Genomic DNA, 18,594 nt, shown 5'->3' with positions numbered 1-18,594 from the left:
CAACAAGAATGCTTAAAGATCCTGTGTTATGGTACTTCGACAGTAAGTACAAATATTTTTTTCTTTGTGTACTTTTATAAGACTTGGTTTTATTAATCTTTTATGTTTAACCTGTGTTCTTGTTGATACTTAGGTGGTCATCGAAAAAATGCTCTGTTCGCGTCGCAACTGATGTTAAAAATGCATGCATGTAGACGGGCGGTCAAAAAAATTCCCGGGTTTTTTTAAATCACGTCAGTAATTCAGGGGCGGGTGGTAACGCGAGCAAAACAATTTTTCGATGGCCGTCTAGAGCAATTGAGAAAAAAGCTATACTTTGAAAGAACAAATTGGTTTTCCCAGATTTTTTTCCGCATCTCCGCACCGGAAAATCAGCAGAAAATGTGATGCGGGCGTGTGATGCGAATAGAACAATTTTTCGACGACCGCCTTACCAACCGCCTTATCAGGCACTATTTGGGAAATTATTATCAAAGATTGAAAGAAACTTTTGTGAACTAGTTTTGAGGAAATTTCAGTACACTCACCATATATCATCTAATTTCATGTTTCTTATTTTCCCTTTAAGCTTTTTACGAATGAGGATTCGTTTACCTTGACAACGCAATATTACCTCGTTACTGCTACTATTACCACGTTACGTCATGATTTTCCATCCTTCTACACGATATTGCTGTTACAACTGCAAGATAACTGGCATATCTTTTTAATATAAACAATTTTGTCCATGAGATCCCTTATCATGCCGTTGGAAAAAGTCCTGAATGTACGCTATTTTCTGTTAATACCTGCTTCCTGCTCGTTATGTTTCTGGCTCATAGCATTTCTTATGCTGTTTGGTTCTACTATGTTTCATTTATATTTCAAATTGGTTGAAATAAATATAGTTGCATGTCTTTTGACTGGTTTAGTATCTATGTAACTGTCTGTAATTGATTCTACCTGGACACTTTTCCTAATGGATGTTTTAAGATTCGTATTTTATTCTTTGTAAAAAGTAATTCACATTTTTAGAAAAAAAATATGTTTCATTTATGTTAGCTTATTCATTGATATCTCAAAGAAAATACTGTTGAGAAAAATCATTCTAACTATTCCAAATAATTTGCAAACTTTTGCTATAATTATAAAGCACTTAATTAGCATTAATTAGTTTTTACAAGCATTTGTACTAGCGGGTTGCAGTTAGTGAAAGCTATGGCTAGTATTTCGACCTTGATTGTAGAACTTTATATTTTGCAAGTGGCAGATATAAAAAATTGGTCAGAGCCCTTAAAGCTTTTTATAGACTGGATGGCGCGATTGTAAAACAATCCGCCAGATTTTTGTTGTTTTTGCAAGGTAAAAAAAGAATGATGCATTGTTTTTATTTGAAAATAAGGGATTCAAAATCTCTATTATTGATGTTTGTTTCTCATTCTTAATTATATTTTTCAAATTCAAGTACTTTTTTGTTATTTGGATATAAATTTTCTTTTTAATGGCAACCTCGGCAAAAGCTCCTAGTCTACTTCACTGGAGTCAGTACCATCAAAAATTATTATTAGAAAGCAAAGTTCAGCCAGAAGTAGACTCTAGTCTAGCTCGGAGGGAAAACTTTTCGCTAATTTGGACCAGGTTCAGCCATTATCCAACTGGGGCTTAAAATGTTAAAAAGTAAAGTTTCCACGTACTCTTAGGTGCCAAATAAACGGGGGGTTCGTATATTATAAATAGGGGGGGGGGTTGGAAAATTTTTTCAAATCAATAAAACGGGGGGACCTAATTACCGGGGGGGGGGGGTTGGAAAAATGGACCTTTAAAAACCCTAACAAGGGTCCAAATAGACTAAATTTGTCTTTTTAGAGTAAACAAGAAAATTTTCCCTTGTAGCTGGGAATTTTTTTCAAAATTAAAACGGGGGGGGGGTGGGGGGGGGGGTCCAGTAAAAAAAAAAAAATTAACAAGGGGGGGGGGGGGGGCGTTTATTTGGCACCTAAGAGTACTTTTGATACGCTTTTTTTGAATCACAAGGATTTTTATTTGTTCAAAACGAAACACCCTCTTTTCTGTTCTCATAAAGTTATACTTTTTGCTCATGAATTTTGCTTCCAATTCTCTGATGGTCACTTCGAATGGATTTATAAAAGATTTAGCCCATAATTGAGAAGTTTTCTCTCTTTTTACTACCCTTATTACTTTCATACGAAACGTACAAGTCGGTCTTAAAAAATACAAACTGAAAATTTGATGGCTTACAAAGTTTTGTTAACTTTATCCAGAGATATACCTGCCGAGGCTGAACATTATGAGATGTTTTAAGCGAAGCAACAAAACTTTAAACCCAAGCACCATTTGATCCAACCATGGAAGAAGTATCATTTGAAATTCGGATTTTTTTTGTCAGTGTATAAAAAAGTAACAATATTTTTATGAAATTTTAAAGAAATAAAAAAACTAACAATTATAAATTTACAAAAAGGAACTGAAAAAAGCTAACACCAAATTATATAGACTAAAATATCTCCCAGGCTACCTACCCCTTAATAGATTTTTCTATTCAGAATTATAAAGGGCTTGGATTTTGAAAGTGAAAAAGCTGAAAAATTCTGATGCCAAAGAAGATATGCGTAAATTCAAAGCATTTAGGAAACTGAAACTAGTCGTACAAAACAAAACATTATATCACAATAACCACCGAATAAAGTAAACATTTGATGGCACACAACTCTTCATAATAAATTAATTAGCACCAATATCATTAATTTGTTGTTCTGCGAGTCTTGACTTTCCCAAGAAGTAAAATTGTAAATCTTGAATGTTGAAAATAAAGTTATACGATGAATTTCGTGAAAATTTAAAAAGTTAACAGCAGTTTCTCAAATCCTTACTCAACTTAACCACCCGTGCATTTGAAGAAAACTTGTATTTTTTCTCAAAAACCTGCCCGTAGAACAACAAATCATACATGCCTCGCCGTTCAGTAATTTTCACTCTATGTAAGAAATGACTGTTTGCTTTAAACGTCAAACGAAGCTGGATATGAATGGCCACTTTCCTTCTTGATGAATACATCCATACATTATCGAATCGAAGTAGCCCAGAAATTAAACTTTCTTGCAAATTAAAGAATTCTTAGCGTGTCGAGTTACAATCTCAACCCATACATGAAGCAAAACATTTCTTCACAGCATCCCTGAACGTGAAGAATGGAAAAGAGTTTCAATATCATGGGATTATAGAAAATTATCGCATAACTCGTTTACTCTCCCCTTTTTAATTGAAAGGGGCTGCCTATTTCAAAACAATTTGGGATAATTTCATTAAATGGGGAGTTGTAATGATATGCTTTACATTGATAACCAGCTCGGCTATTTATTAACTGAACATTGGAAGGAGCGGGGATTCGATCCGGGACCCCTGGCTTTTGGCACTGCCGCCTTAAACCACTTTTCTATCGCTCAATTAAACCTTTGGGGACGCCCCATGCCTTTATTATATATCACGATTCGACCTTCAAGTTTGATACTTTCTGACACCAAACCACCCCAATTTACCCCCGTTGGCTTAAAACTAAGCTTTGTACTTTCAAGAGTGTATGGGCAATAGAGCTCTTACCTTGCAAAGGGAATGTATGATAGGGCGTACCTAAGAAAACAAAACAGAATAAAGATAAAGTGTAGAACTTTAGTAAAAATTCTATAAAATCTAAAAGAACTTGCATAAATAAGAGCATATAAAGTGTACATCAATTATTCTGTACACCAAAAAGCCGTGTAGCCCGCTACGAAAAAGTAACCGGTTAACAATTTTGAGTAATTCATTTCTGTTAAGTGAACATAAACCAGATGAAAGACAGAAAGAAAGACATATTACCAAGTCATAGCCAAATATTGAATGATACAGAAGATTAAAGCCAATAAATTCTTCTTCCACTGAAAAATAGAATTCAAAATAAAGTAAAAATTTCAAACAAAATAAAATACTTGACTTATTGTATAGGCCATTTCACGGTCGAAATGGATCATGGGTAATCAGGACTGATTGCGCCTCCATTACGGCTTCCCGTTGGCTAGACGCAAAAATCTTCAATTTTTTTCAAAACTTTGGACCAATAGTAAGTCGTTATTAGCGCGCAGTGGTCCTGATTACCCATTACGCTTTGCGACTGTGAAATGGCCTATTCATAACATACAGCATTGCAATGACTTCTGACATTACATCATACACTCAATAGCTGATTGGTTGTAAGTGACGTAATATCATTCGATACGTCACTTGCAACCAATCAGCTGTTGGGTTTAAATGTGATGGAAGAATACATATCGAAATTCAAATTTATAGTCTTCTAATAGCGTATATAGTTAAAAGGGCATTAAAGTGATAAACCAAATAGCCCAGAATAGCCACCAAAAGGATTGCTACAAAAATAATCTAAGACTTACCCAGAATGCTGCACAAAGTGTGAGCACTAATGATACCTAAAAACAAAAAAGATTAGAATACAAAAAGTGAGTGACAAGTCTCAATCACAGATCTATGAGAAACCCAAAGAAATCATGGAATCACAAATTCGCTGGATGTGATTACTCGGAAAAAGTTCACGTGATTTAATTCCCATGTTACTTGCTTTACAACTTAGTTATTATTTTACCAATAAAAATAATGTAGGTTATGTAGCAAGCACATAACCTCGTTGTCAAAGCGGATGGGCAAATTTCAAAATCGTTCTACTTTGACAACGACGAAATTTATTGAGTGACTTAAGACTTCGTTCTGCAACCCGTGAATTGATTAAATGACGTGCTTTGTATCAATCAAGCTCAAAGATTCTCTGAAATGAGACCTTGTGTACTTATCAAGGACTTGTATTTAAGCTCTCATCTTTATCACAACATCAAAAAATAGAACACATACCAGCATGATGATGGTAGCGATAATTCTTTTTTCTTTGAACATATTTTTGATCTGTTTTGCTGGTCCAACCAAAAACAATGTGCTAGTATGAAAAATAAATTTGTCTAGCTTAGTTAGAAAAGCTATTAAGTTAATTCCATGGCGTTCTAAAGTCTAACGAACCAAACGGACAAAAAAAGAAATAGTTTAAAGCATAAAACTAAGGATTATTTTTTAGTTTTTCATAGGTAATATAAATAGGTATGAACTGGAGAGTTAGGAGGGCCTTCCCAAAGTTATAAGAGAAAAAAAGGAATGAAAAAATATCTTGCAGCAAATCATTATATTTCTCTTTTAAAAGTTCTTTGCTTATTGACCATTGAAATTACCTATAAGCATTTCTTTTTCAAACATTTTATAGGAAAATCACCAATATAAACATAATTAAGATAATAAAGGGAATGAAATTGTTACCTTGACAATGAGAAGATGGCTCCAACAGCGTACAAAGCAGCGAAAATCCTGATATTCCTCCAGAGTAGTAATGCACCCTGAATAAACAAAAGTTGATTGAGCCGTTAAGGAAACAATATTGATCGAAGATACAGCTTATCTGTGCTTTTCCAAAAGAGCATTCTAATTTCAACAGAAACTTCCAGAGCCTGATTTCTCAATGTTTTAGCCCGTTTATTACATACATATTATAGATTTTTATACAATTAAACACAGGACATAAGGTTGGATAACTATAGAAATCTTTGTATAGACTCACCAGAACTGAACAAAGTACACCCATAATGAAACAGAATGCAAAGCATTTGATCCTTGTTGACCAACTCAATGATGTGGCATCTGAGATCTGGATGAGCGAAGAGTTCTAATTAGAAAAAAGTGGTTCATCACTTCAACGTGATAGAATTTTAATTAACTTTTTCATACAATTAAATATCTTTCTAGAAATATTTCATCATGCAATTTTGAGAGATTGGCATCATTATCGATGAGCAAAGAAAATCTTTTGAAGGTTTAAATGTTTCTAGGGAAATCAAGGAAGTGATTGGCAAATCATGATGGGGAATAAAATATTCCTTGATTTTTATTTCGGGAAGGGGGCCTATTTTTGAAGAGTTGATACAGTCAAAATAGTAATAAATATAAACATGAAAAATATTAAATGTTAGGTTTTGCTGGTTTTATCTGTAAAGAAAAAATTTGATGTAGGCTCACCTCAGTGACAATGCTCTCTTCATCATCCTGTTGTCCAAATGCTCTTTTGATTTTGTTCATTTTGTATAATTTCTTTTCTTGATTTTTTATTTTGAGCTATACACCAAAACAATAATAATTAATATTAGCAATTCTACAAGTCCAAAAGAGGGTAAAAAAGAGAAAAAAAAGAGAAAAAAAAGAGAAAAAAAAAGACCTTCAAGACCAAAATGCTGATGAAATTCAAAACTCAAACCATTGGTGAGATTGTAAACTAACACAATAAGGCCATCATAGTGTGGAATTAAATCCCAATAGTTATTTTAATTTGTTTAATTTAGTTTTGTTATTTACAAATATATTTATAAATATAACAGTATATATTTATAAGGATAACTAACAATACATTATTAATAATATGTTAGATTATCATTGATGCTATTATCATTTACTCTTAGGTGCCAAATAAACGGGGGGGGGGGGTTCGAATAACTAATTATCTGATAACTGTGCATTATAAACTGTCCTTTTATTACGTTATCATTGATACTATTTGCCAAAAAAACTAAATTAAAAAATTAGATATATAATTATAAAAACTAAACTATAAAATTACAAACATTTAAGTTATGTTTATATATATGCAGGAAATATAAGATTTGGCAGGGATAGATAAATCTTGTTTTGTGATGAAACAAAATGTTCCACTATAACTCTGAAGCATTTAAAGTTTCAATAATTTAATACCAATGCAATATCACATAATTCAAGGAGGTTCCAGTTTTTTTCAAGATTTATCCAAAAATCTAAAATTTGAAAACTGTAAGATATTCAAAATTAGTACTAGTAATCGTATGGTTTGGAGTGCAATTAACGATTAATCACGAGTAACAAAGGAGAAAATAGTAATTTGCACGAGTCCGAAGGACGAGTGCAAATTACGGTATTTTCTCCTTTGTTACGAGTGATTAATCGTTAATTGCACGACAAAACATACGATTCCGAGGTAATCGTCAGTAAATAATCATTAGTAAATCATAGTTTTTTTGTTTTGTTTTGTAAACATTCGAAAACCTCCTTTTTTTCTTTTGTTTAAAAAGAAAACATTGCAGTGTAATTTTTCTTTGTTTTCAATTAAAAGAAGCTATTGTAACGTAAAATTTATTTGTTCTTTTTTATATTGAAGAAAAAAATGTCTTTGTTTTTTATTACATAGTAAAAAAAAGTCTCTGACACAGGACTTGGGAGAGAAAAGAATAAGGGGACAAAAGTGTCCCCCCGCCGAAGAGTGCAAAAAGTGGTAATAGTGCAATTAACGATTAATTGCACTCCTCTAAACCAATCAGATTCGAGTAATTTTGCACGGCTGACGATTAAATATATAATACTAGCCGGTACCCGGCGTCGCACGCTGGTTAAGCAGTAGCTGAACGCACTAAAAGTCCTTTGGATGTTGGAGCTGGCGAAAACGATCAAATGAACAAAAAGATAATCTTCAAAGTTTGACTCTAACCCTCCCCCAGAGATCTTTTTCTTGCTTCGCTCGCATTAAATACGCCGTCCAGTTTTCAACAATTTGAGAAAATGTCATGGTAAAGAGGAGTGAAATGTAGAAATGACAATTCTTTAGGAAAAAGAGGGAAAGCCACAAAGAATAGTGCAACTTTGTTTTTATCAGATTTAAAAAGATAAATAAGTCAATTCTAAATTGCTTTTTTTAAACCCTTGTCATAACTTTTCGAATTTAAACATGTAGAATGACGTACACGGTTTTTAACAGTATCAACCACTTGAATGTTTTTATATTTAGAAAGAGGTGAACACATTTTTTCTTATGCCTTATTTCGCCCTTTGAATGATGTTATTGTTCGACAAACTTTTCGATTTTTATGTTTTGATTTACATTTGAAATGTTCTTTTCTATAAAAAAAACTTGTTTTGTTTTGAAAAGAATTCGAATGTCATTAATAAATACGATCGTTAAATACATTCGAAAACATTTCAAACAAAAGAGAGAAAAACAGGATCGGGCAAAGCTGGGCAGAAATTAAAATTACTAAATGTAGATGGGCCTTAAATTTCAAAACAAACGCTGAATAAAGTCTAAAGCTCTATTCGATCTGTCAATCAAAACAAACTTAATCGAAAACAAAGCAAATGGCGCGAATCCAATAGAACAAATTTGTGGAGCAAGAGACTAAAAGTCATAATTTTAAAACACAAACAAAGCGAAAAAGAAAGTGGTGACACACAGACACACAAAGCACCGCTATTAATATATAGATTGCCACATGTACTGCTTCTGTATGTAAACATTTTTTTTCAATATGCAGTTTTCCCCTTTAATTTACACTGATAAAAGAAAAATTATAAATGAAAGAAAATATCATTTTGAGGAAAGAATAAACCAGGAATTCTGAGGGTATCGAACTTATATGAGGGAGGTGCTAAAGTCTAGAACATACATTGCTATCACCATTATGTCACAGATTTTAAGGGTAAAGATATTAAATACAACTCAACTAATTTTTTTCAAAAAGCAATATGAGCTATCTCCTATTTTTCCAGAGGCCTCCATAATTGTAATGAGGATGTGAAGCATCACCATCCACAACACCTCCACTGACATCATTCCAACATTTTCCACAAACCATATTCCATTGTTGACTTTCATCAATTTTACACCTTATCAACAAATCAACATTTTTTTTACACACATGTTTTTGACCAGTTTTTTCTCCTCTTTCATCAAGTTGAGCTCTGCGTTCTTCTTTCTTACGTTTCTTTTCAGCTTTACGAAGAGCTTTTTTCTGAGCAACTTGATCTTCAATATGATTTGAGTTTTCTTCTTCAGGAGTTTCTTTATCGCTTTTCTGAAGCAATTCTACCATACTTAGACTATCAGTAAGTTCATCAACAACATCATTGTTTGTAGCCGACGCTGAATCAGCATAATTGTCTCCCTTTTTTAATTGTTCATTGATGTCGCTGAGTTGACTTTGATTCTGTTCATTGATCTTATCCTCTTTATTACACCGTTCATTCCTTTGCTTTGCTGTATTTTTTTCTTTTCTTTTTGCATTACAAGTCTTACTACATGTTGTCACCTCATCCCAACATTTTTCCCACTTTTTACGCCAAGTGAAAGGTCTTTCGCAAGTCACACAAACTTTTGAAGGTAAATTTTCTTTTTTTACCCCTCTAGGCATTGTTAGGCTATTGAAAAAAATCCATTTAGTTAAATGATGATGAATCAAACAAGTAAAAGTCAAACAGTTCTTAACATTTTTCTAAAGAACAAACTTTAATAGCCCCATTTTTTTTTCTTTTTCCCAAAACAAAATTTTTAATTAGTTGACTATAAGTTAGTTGACTGTATTTTTATATTGAAAGCCAGATTCAGAAGCAGCCGGCGGAGATAATTTTTGGAAATATGTGTTCTTATTTTCTAGGAGACGACCACATGTTACAACCTTCAATTTTTTATACAAATGATGTGTTCTGATTTCTAGGAAACCTTTATCACAATATTTGTCTCCCTAAACTTATTATTACTTTATGGCCCGATGTGTTCTAAAATCTAGGAAAACATTTTACCAAGATATACTTGTAAGATATTTGTTTTCTCCACAAAAGATGTGTTCTGAAAATTTCTAGGGTTACTAGGCAACAATATTACATCTATTTTCTCTTGATTATATACCCCTGGCTCTTTAAAATACGTGTTCTGGGTTACCTAGACAACAAGAACACATTGGATGACCTTGATTTTACCCCTGTCTCATCAGAACACATCATTATTTCTAGCTAGTTAATTTTCGAGAACTTATCAGAACAGATAAAAGTTTCTAGCTGAAATACGCTCTCAGAACACATCTGAAAAAAAGGTCGCCTCGTTGGCTGCTTTCGCAGATTGACAGTGCAAAAAAGTGAGGTCTGAATCTTTATGAAAAGAAAGCTGAGCTTGCAAAAAACATTGTTGTTTTTTAAACAAATCATCAGGGGCGGATACAGGAATTTTTATCACTGTGTGAAAATTCCGGTTTACCCCGATTTTCCAATATAATCCCGATTTGTGAATCCGATAATTGAAGGAATACTCTACCCCATCGCTACATGCCACACACATGTATATAATATCTTTGATTCACTCTACTTATAAGAGCACAGAATCATAGTTTGGTGATTTGTTTACACGAATATTGCGATAGTCTGAAGGAATGAAAATTCGTGAAAAGTATGCTATTTTATTTATAGTATGTAATTTTCCTCACGAAATTCTGCCAAAACAATCTCCACCGTTGAGGTATGATAGTAAGATGAATGCAATGTCTTTAGAGAACTTATTACGATGGAGAGTCTCCCTCACACAAACAAAAGCTTCTTTGACGTCATTTTGAACACAGAAAGTGAAACGTATCAACAGATGTACCTTTTGAACATTTTGTGTACAAAAAGCATTTATGTTTCTTTGAAAGAACAAAATATTTCTTCTACAAGAAAAAATTTATAGAAAATATATTTTTCCAAATCTCAAGAAAATTGAGTGTGTGAATTCACCATGTTCACATACCCTGTATCCGCCCCTGATCATTGCGTGTTTCTTCAGTTGATTGTTCTATTTGACAAAATATGAAATTACACAATACATACCATCAGTTTAGTATGCTTTGACATAAGTGTTGAGAAACGAAAAATTAGAAACAAATGGTCCATATTAAGCCAAAGCTTGACAATATAATATTTAAATTGACTTAAAAAAAAGAGTAGGCAGTGAAAAAAATAGTTACGGATAAAAACAGGTAAAAGTTTTGTGTCGAGTCATTTCACTTCAGTCAGACAATACTGTATACTTCACACTTACAGGTCAAGTAAATAAAAAAGCCACTTATAATTGACACATTTAAATGATCTGAAAATGAGTTGTTTGGACGGTTGGCAAAAAAAAGTTTGAAAAATGAATTTTCAAAAATATGACTTGGGTAGAAATCAAATCTATTGGAAATTGAAAATAAACGGCCTGCTTTTTTGCTGTGTTTATGTAGACAGCTCGTCATCGCGGTCATTGGATTTCACAATACAGGAGAGGAGATAATAACACTAAAGATGGCAGATGAAGTGAAGGATGAAATTGGGTGAAAATCCAACAATTTTGGGACCTTCCAACTCAAAAGAATCGAAAGTGAAGATAAATTGTCAGTCAGTCGGACGACACAAACAGCCTTAGAAATTCTTACACTGATGAATGCAAAATTAAGAAAATGAAGAATGTTTATGAAAATGTGCTAAAATCATTGTTACTATACTATAAAGGGTAACAGGGGTAACACAGGGTAACAGGGGGTAACAAGTTGAAAATGGTGGCTTCGCGAGATCAAAAAAGTGATATGTGGAGTTCTTGACGAAATTACACTTTTTGACAAAGAAAGAACGACAGGGCACTTAAGTGTGATAAGCTTTAAGCTTTATTACACCAAATATTTCAATAGTACCAAATGAGATTGCTTTTTAATATAAATAGATAAAAATTGTCAGGGGGCAAATGCTAGGCAGGGTAGTTGTAGAGAAACAATTCTCATCAATTATTCTATTGTCTTTATGTTGATAAAATGACTTATTTTCAAAAAATAATGATCTCAAACAGGACAGGGCGATGATTTTTCATCATCCAACCACACAGTTTTTTTACCCGCAATTCTATTGGCAAGTAACTCGCCAATAATACTCGCACGGCAATGAAATTCTAAAATGGTAAAATAGAGCTGCAAGCTTAGCTGCATTTGTTTTGAAATTTTACTGCTTTGATTGGTCAGGATTTGATGGCTATGAAAGTTTCCCTCCTCCACTGATGCAAGTTACCCGATTTCACGGTACTTCTACAATAAACTGCAGTGTCCTATCAATAACCTGAGATCAGATTGTGATTGTTTTCTGCACACCACGCTGAAGCTCTAAAGGGATGTGTGAAAACCTAACAATCTGACGAATACAGTTTAGACGGCTAGTTCGAAACACGGGTCACGGGTCACGGGTCCGGGTCACGGGGCACGGGTTACGGGGCACGGGTTACGGGGCACGGGGTGACGGGGCAGCTCAGATCAACGTAATTCAAACAGAAAATGTTTTAAAAAAACACTAAAAATTATCGAAAAAATCTATTTTAAGGTATTTTATCCACGTATGACTATTTAAAACGCTAAAACCTAACCACGTGCTTTCCACGTGCTTTCGAAGTTTGCGTCGTGTATAATGCAGACCAGAAAACACCGCAACATATTACATACATATAATAAGCTTATATTATCAATAATACACTTTTAGGGTTATATGCATGTTATATGTTATACGTAAGTAATATACATATTACAATTCCCATCGCCTGAAAAGCGAGCTTTCTCACGAAAATGATAGTACGGCTATTGTTAAATCATATCTCATTATATCCCCTCCATCACCTTGAGTATGAATATAATTTTAATGGATAATAACGTAGAAATGATGGTATTTTATAAATGTGTCAATATTTTCCACCTACCATTATGAATTTTTAATAAAAATGACGTAATTATACTCATATCTCTAAAACCACTATCTTGCAGCATTTAATCATTTTAAAACATGTCAATCTATATCCAGTCACATGATTAGCATCCTATTGACTATGAAAAAACATTTTGCTGTAAAATGGTTCAGAGGCCTTATATTTCATGATTTTGACAATATTTTTGTCATTCAATATCATTTTGTCAAAATTTGTGGGTGACATATTATTGAAAGATTTTCATGATAATACTATTCGTATATAATTGTTTCAGACATACTATACTAGTAGTATTAGTACTATTATATGTGTTATGTAGTACGTGTTATGCATGAATTATACGTCTATATCGTTATATTTTTTCCGGTCTGTAAATTGTATGCCCCGTGCCCCGTGACCCGTGACCCGTACCCCGTGACCCGTAACCCGTGACCCGTGACCCGTGTTTCGAACTAGCCGCAGTTTAGACCTAACTCTTCATACAAAAATTACGAGAAACGCATATTTGGACCTTATGTTGCATGCAAGCACTTTAAGCTAAAGCCTGGCAAAAGCGGGACAAAAATCAGTTTTTTGCAAAAAAAACGCTACATAGAACATCTTTCAAATTCAGTATGTGAATGTTGTAAAATTTTCTGCAGGAGGAATGCTTAATTTTCAAGCGCCATCAGAGGTTCCGTCAACTGCTCTAACTTGGGAGGATTGGTCAAATCTTGGGACGGTTGATTTCTAGGCTGTATTTTCACTTACTTTTTAAATCTCCTTGACAACAAGTCTGTTTTGATACTTGAACCAAGTTTATCAATCAAACTTTCACCATCTCATAATAACAACCAAATGTATATTTTCAAAGCATTTTAAAAGTAGATAATTTGAAGAGGTAATTAACAACCACACTGCTCACATCTAGACGCCATTTTTTTGTGTATTTTTTCTAGCGTGCACGATAGATTGACATGTCAAAGCTACCTTGTGTCGATAATAAATCTCACAATTTTCTGCAGAAGAAAATATCTGTGTTTGGAGGCTTGTGCGAATGTGCGTGATTGCGTTAACACGTTTCTCGTCGCAAAGACTTGTTCCTTTTGCGATGTGAAAGCCTACCTGGTGATGCTAATCAAAAATAGTGTGACATTGTAAAAAATGCTCAAAATCAACTTTTTGGAATAACTCTTCATATTTTTTGAGTCAGCCATAGAGATTTCACCGGGTAAAAGACCTCAACGTGGAAATATGATTAAAAATTTTTTTTTGTTATTTGAGTCAAAATTGTGGCTGCAGTTCAAAAATTCTACTTTTTTAAAAGTGTAAGCCACACAATATTGAAAAGTGATCTCTGAATAGGACCTTCTAGACTTGAAAGAAGAAAGGCTGAATTTTCCACAGAGTGTTAAATGTACATACTTTTGCGTTGTTAAATGTACTTTTTCGTGGCTTTTTTGTCAGCCACATATTTTACTCACACTTCATGCTTTAATATATTTAAGTTGAGTAAGCCACAAAATTTCGTTCTTGTTGCAACAGGTAGATAAATTACTCAGCTTAACCATGGATGTATTTTGACATGTAAGCCACATGATGGCCTCATTCTATGAGCAAAATAGTGGATGGCATCAAAAATGTCACAAAACAGGGGTTAATTTTTGATTAGCATCTGGTGAGGGTAGCCTAATTAACATTATTTGATATCTATGATTCGCAGTGCGCCATTCCAGAAAATTTTTGTTACCCACCCCCCATTGGGCGACGTGCATTTTTTAGTTTTTTCTAGCCTCAGAAATAATTTTTTACAGTGGTGGTCGGATATTCTGATGAAAATGCATGTACTTTTGCAAAATGAGGCAGAAATTCAACTCTTTTTTGCCTTTTATTAATTCAATTGCCGTGGAAATTCATACATTTTCTTCTCTCGCCTTGGAAATTTTTAATTTTGTGAAAACTTTTGCCCTTGGCAATCCTGTGTTGTCCGCCCCCTGTTACATACAAATTTTGGAATGGCCCAGTATGTTAATTAAATGACTTTGGAGGTTCGGTGAAATAGTCGCTGAATGGCCGTCCCATGTTTTGTCAAATAGTCCCAAGTTAGAGCAGTTGATGGTTTATTGTGCGCGTAAGAAAATTATCAACAGCTGTTATATCAGGTTATCTATAAGTCTATCAGTTAAAGGGGAATAGTCCCGCTGCTGAGGTTGATAAATGTTTCATTTCGTGACACACATCTTAGAACTAACTTTTTTTGGTGGAAACTCGCGAATTAGCATATTTAGATTCCAAAATCAAAAAGTTTCCACGATATTATCGTGCAAGTAACGAGTAATTGGCGATTTTTTGCGTTTCCAGGCAAAATTGCAAGGCAAGGTGTTTAATTTTGCATAAATTAATGCAGATTTTGGGGAAATTCCCTGTTTTCCATCAGTTTTTGACCACAAATAGGCCAATAAATTTTGGCCTAGAGATGTTGGGACTTATAATACATTTTTTTGCTCAGTTTGAAGAGCTCTATCACACGGTATTTTTTTGAAGACCCCCCAAAAATCATCAATTTCAAAATAAAATTGCTAATGAACTTGTTACTTAAAATATCACTTTCTTACATAATTTATTCATGACATAACACCCCTTTCTTAAATAAATGGCCTCTTAAAGTCTTTTATGTTTGCCGCAAGAAGGGAGAAAAATTTAATTTGACCCCCCGTTTTTTCTCTCTTTTTCTAGCCATTTCCCGCGTGTTAGTGTAGACACAACTTTAATCCGGGCAAATGAAGCGTTTTCATTGGTCTAACATCACGGATGGTCACGTGACCAGAATTTTTATACAGGGAAATACCGTGGCCGCAATGTTTTGCTTTAGTAAGATAGACCATTTTGTTGTTAAGATTTGAGCGGGCGAAATTTCTGTACAAACCAAAATATAGGCTACGTCATATCTTCCTTCATTTCGAGCGTAAAACTCCTACTCTTCGGGCTATGAGCACTTCTCTTGTTTTGAATATTGAAATTCTCCAGATAAATCGCATGCGCACTGAGGTTTTAATGAAACAATAGAGAGTTTCGAAACCTAAGCCAATCAGCTGTGTTTTAAACATTCTTTTATTTAAAATCTCTATTGATAAACATCTTTTGTGAATGTTGTCTATTATGTTTAAACCTATTAATAAGCAATTCCTGGTGGGGGTCACTAGTGGCCGCCTATAGCAGTGCCTATAGACCAAGAGTAAGGCCTAAAAGCCTGGATCTGTCTGTTGTGTAGACTAACCAAAATATGGCTTTGTTGGAATACATACCAGTTGAAACACTTGTCAGTTAGTCACACTAGGAAATCTAGCTTTCAGAAAAAACAACATCAGTCATCTACAGGATGTATTTGCACAACAAGGATGAGAGTTACCTGAATCAAGTTCGCAAGACAATTAATTAAAACTTGAAAGTTTGAAACAAAATAAAACGTGCAGCAGCCAAAATCAACCAACCAAAATTTGTCATTCAATTCCCGAGACAGCGCGGGAAGCAATAATTACAAGGTCTCAAAAGAAGGTTGTCTATTGCTCATTCCGACCTCGACCTTTAACCTGACTGAACTTCGAGCCGTTACTAGCAACCCTGCGGGGCCCAAGGCGCCGATTATGCACCCGGCACAGTGACAAGCCGTTACTAGCAACCCTGACCCTACCTAACTGTTAGTTAATCAATTCCAAACAACAAAACCCCCGGAAAATTTAAAATGTCGGAATGAGCAATAGACAACCTTCTTTTGAGACCTTGTAATTATCGTTTTCCAGACAAAAAAAGCGCTGCGATTTTTAAGGCCTGGCTTATACGCTAAAGTAAAAATAATTCTGTATATGTAAATGGGTCATTATTAAGGTCCGGCAAAATTTCCGGGAAACAGCCTATCCGGTGGTGCGCGGATCTAGGTGGGTTCCGCCTCCCCCGTAGATCTTTTTCTTGGGAAGTTGATCTTCAAATTAGTTTTCAAGGTTGGCTTGGCTCAAATCTTTTCATCTATGGCTCAAATTTTAGGCAATTTGTCAAAGTTTTTGAAAATGTTAATTTCATTAAAAAGCGCCGGGTTATTTTTTCATGAATCCATTCAGAAGTTTTGCGCCACATTTTTTTGCTTGAGAGTCAAGTAAACGATATAACGCTTTCGCAGCATTAATCTTTGATACGCATTTTGACGGGACGCTAGTGTGACTAACTGCTTGTGCATCATAGCCCTCAAATCACAAATAAAAGACCTGGCTGGTCATTAAAATACAACTACGCAGCTATGCTCGCAGCTCTCCTTTTTCATTCTCCTTTAATAGTCACACTACACTAACTAGTATAATCAAGGCAAGGTTTCAGATAGAAGAAATAATAACCATAATAACAACACCGGTCGCTGTATTTAATATTTTTTAATATCGTAAACATCAGCCAAATAATAATAATCACTTTGATTATTGATAAAAAGATTTCAAAGATTCATGCTAAAGATAAATCAGACAAATGAAACATCGGAGAGAAATGAAAGCATTTTAAAATATCCAATTTATATACTTACTTTTAGACCTTTTTTGATGAGGTTGGCTTTTCTTCCTGATTTAAAAAAGCAGTTTTATCGGAACAAAATATCGGGTTGTCGGATTCCATTTACCTTCGAAAGCGCGGCAAAGTTTAACCTAAATTAGAGCACAGCTTTTGAACTACAACAGCGAGCTCTACATGTCTTTGAAATCGTGAAAATCGTGATAGCCGCGTACAAATTAGAAAGGAAAACAACAATCTAGAAGCAGGTAAACTGGCGCGAAATAAGAAGATGGCGTCCAAACTTTCCCATTGCCAGAAGAAAAAAAGAAGGATATCACAATCATAAAAATGCATGCACTTCAAGTTATACAAAGAGCAGCGCGAGGTTAGATGTTTTAGAAGAAATATGATTTTCGTACAAGACCGTTTTATATTTATTTTACAGCTTTAATCCTTGAAGCATTTTGGAGTTTTGTCTAGCCTGGATATCCAGCCCGTAAACTTTTTTTTGATTTTGATATTTCTTATGTTTACGGTCTGGTTTACCTAGATCGTCTGCATTCTGATCTGAGGATGATTATGCGAATATTCTGATTGGTTGGGTCCAAACGAATCAGAGATCTGAATGGTGGCGCGCGTATAAGAAATTATGCGAGACGACTTGAAGTGTCCGCCTAAAGTATTTGGATGGATCGCGCGAGTGATCAGCAAGGCGTGTATGCTGCTTTGCAAATCTCCCTGATTTTTCTTCTTTGAAGCAAATAACAATAGAATGCCTAATTATCTCCCTTGGGTCTTTGACCACGCATCCAAATAAAAATAACAATAATGGTAGGGACGAAGTGGGAAGATGAAAACATGGGAATTTTTAGATGTTCTGGTTGTTTTCTTTTCATACTTGCTTAGATATTCTTGTTGTTTTAATCTTCTTAATGACTTGGTTGCATCGTGTAAAGAACTAAAGGTATATCTTTATTTTGCTTCAATTCTTCTTTTCTGTTTGCCAATTTTGTAGTGCTAGTGCTGTTTTGGGTTGGAAGATTTGTTTTGATAATTTTTTTTCTCCAAAATTCACTTTGCACTTTTTCTGTCTAACAGACTTTCCACCACACTGTCTATATTTTATGGTCAAGGCTGCCATTCTAAATTGATTTATCACTGCTGGGGTACCGTAGGTCGGGGAAACTTCGGACAGATTTTCAAGTTTTTTCTTTATTTCTCGAGGAACATGAAAAATAGATCAACCAAACTTACTGTACATAACATTTGTGTTATTGTTTTTCAGAAAACAAACATTCCAAGTGAATCAGCCAAGTCATCATGAAAGAAACATGATCTCAATTTCAGAAAGGTCAACTTCGTAAAATGTTAAACTTCGTAATGATTTGCCGTCACTCCAACGATCTACCATCATGACTGTATGCTGCGCTATTTCAAAACAAAAACATTGTACTTGAAGT

At 34.3% G+C, this 18,594-nt stretch overlaps 1 protein-coding gene across 2 annotated transcripts; it reads right to left on the bottom strand.

The window, feature by feature from the left end:
* Nucleotides 1-2,355: 2,355 nt before the first annotated feature.
* Nucleotides 2,356-17,223, bottom strand: LOC136798998 (vesicle transport protein SFT2B-like). 2 transcript variants are annotated; one of them, XM_067055684.1, is made up of 9 exons: nucleotides 17,169-17,223; nucleotides 6,103-6,198; nucleotides 5,648-5,752; nucleotides 5,350-5,426; nucleotides 4,897-4,978; nucleotides 4,425-4,460; nucleotides 3,856-3,914; nucleotides 3,598-3,627; nucleotides 2,356-3,175 (listed from the first exon to the last, which is right to left on the bottom strand). In XM_067055684.1, the coding sequence occupies exons 2-9, from the start codon at nucleotides 6,160-6,162 to the stop codon at nucleotides 3,136-3,138; spliced, it is 489 nt and encodes a 162-aa protein (XP_066911785.1). In that variant the 5' UTR covers nucleotides 6,163-6,198; nucleotides 17,169-17,223; the 3' UTR covers nucleotides 2,356-3,135. The 2 variants fall into 2 exon arrangements, with proteins under 2 accessions (XP_066911785.1, XP_066911786.1); XM_067055685.1 differs by having other exon boundaries at nucleotides 5,648-5,734; nucleotides 17,169-17,221.
* Between the last annotated feature and the right edge of the window lie 1,371 nt (nucleotides 17,224-18,594).

The sequence above is a fragment of the Clytia hemisphaerica genome, unplaced genomic scaffold, assembly GCF_902728285.1.
Source record: "Clytia hemisphaerica strain Z4C2 unplaced genomic scaffold, Clytia hemisphaerica genome assembly, whole genome shotgun sequence".
Classification (NCBI taxonomy): Eukaryota; Metazoa; Cnidaria; class Hydrozoa; order Leptothecata; family Clytiidae; genus Clytia; species Clytia hemisphaerica.
This window is presented reverse-complemented; position numbering and strand designations above follow the sequence as displayed.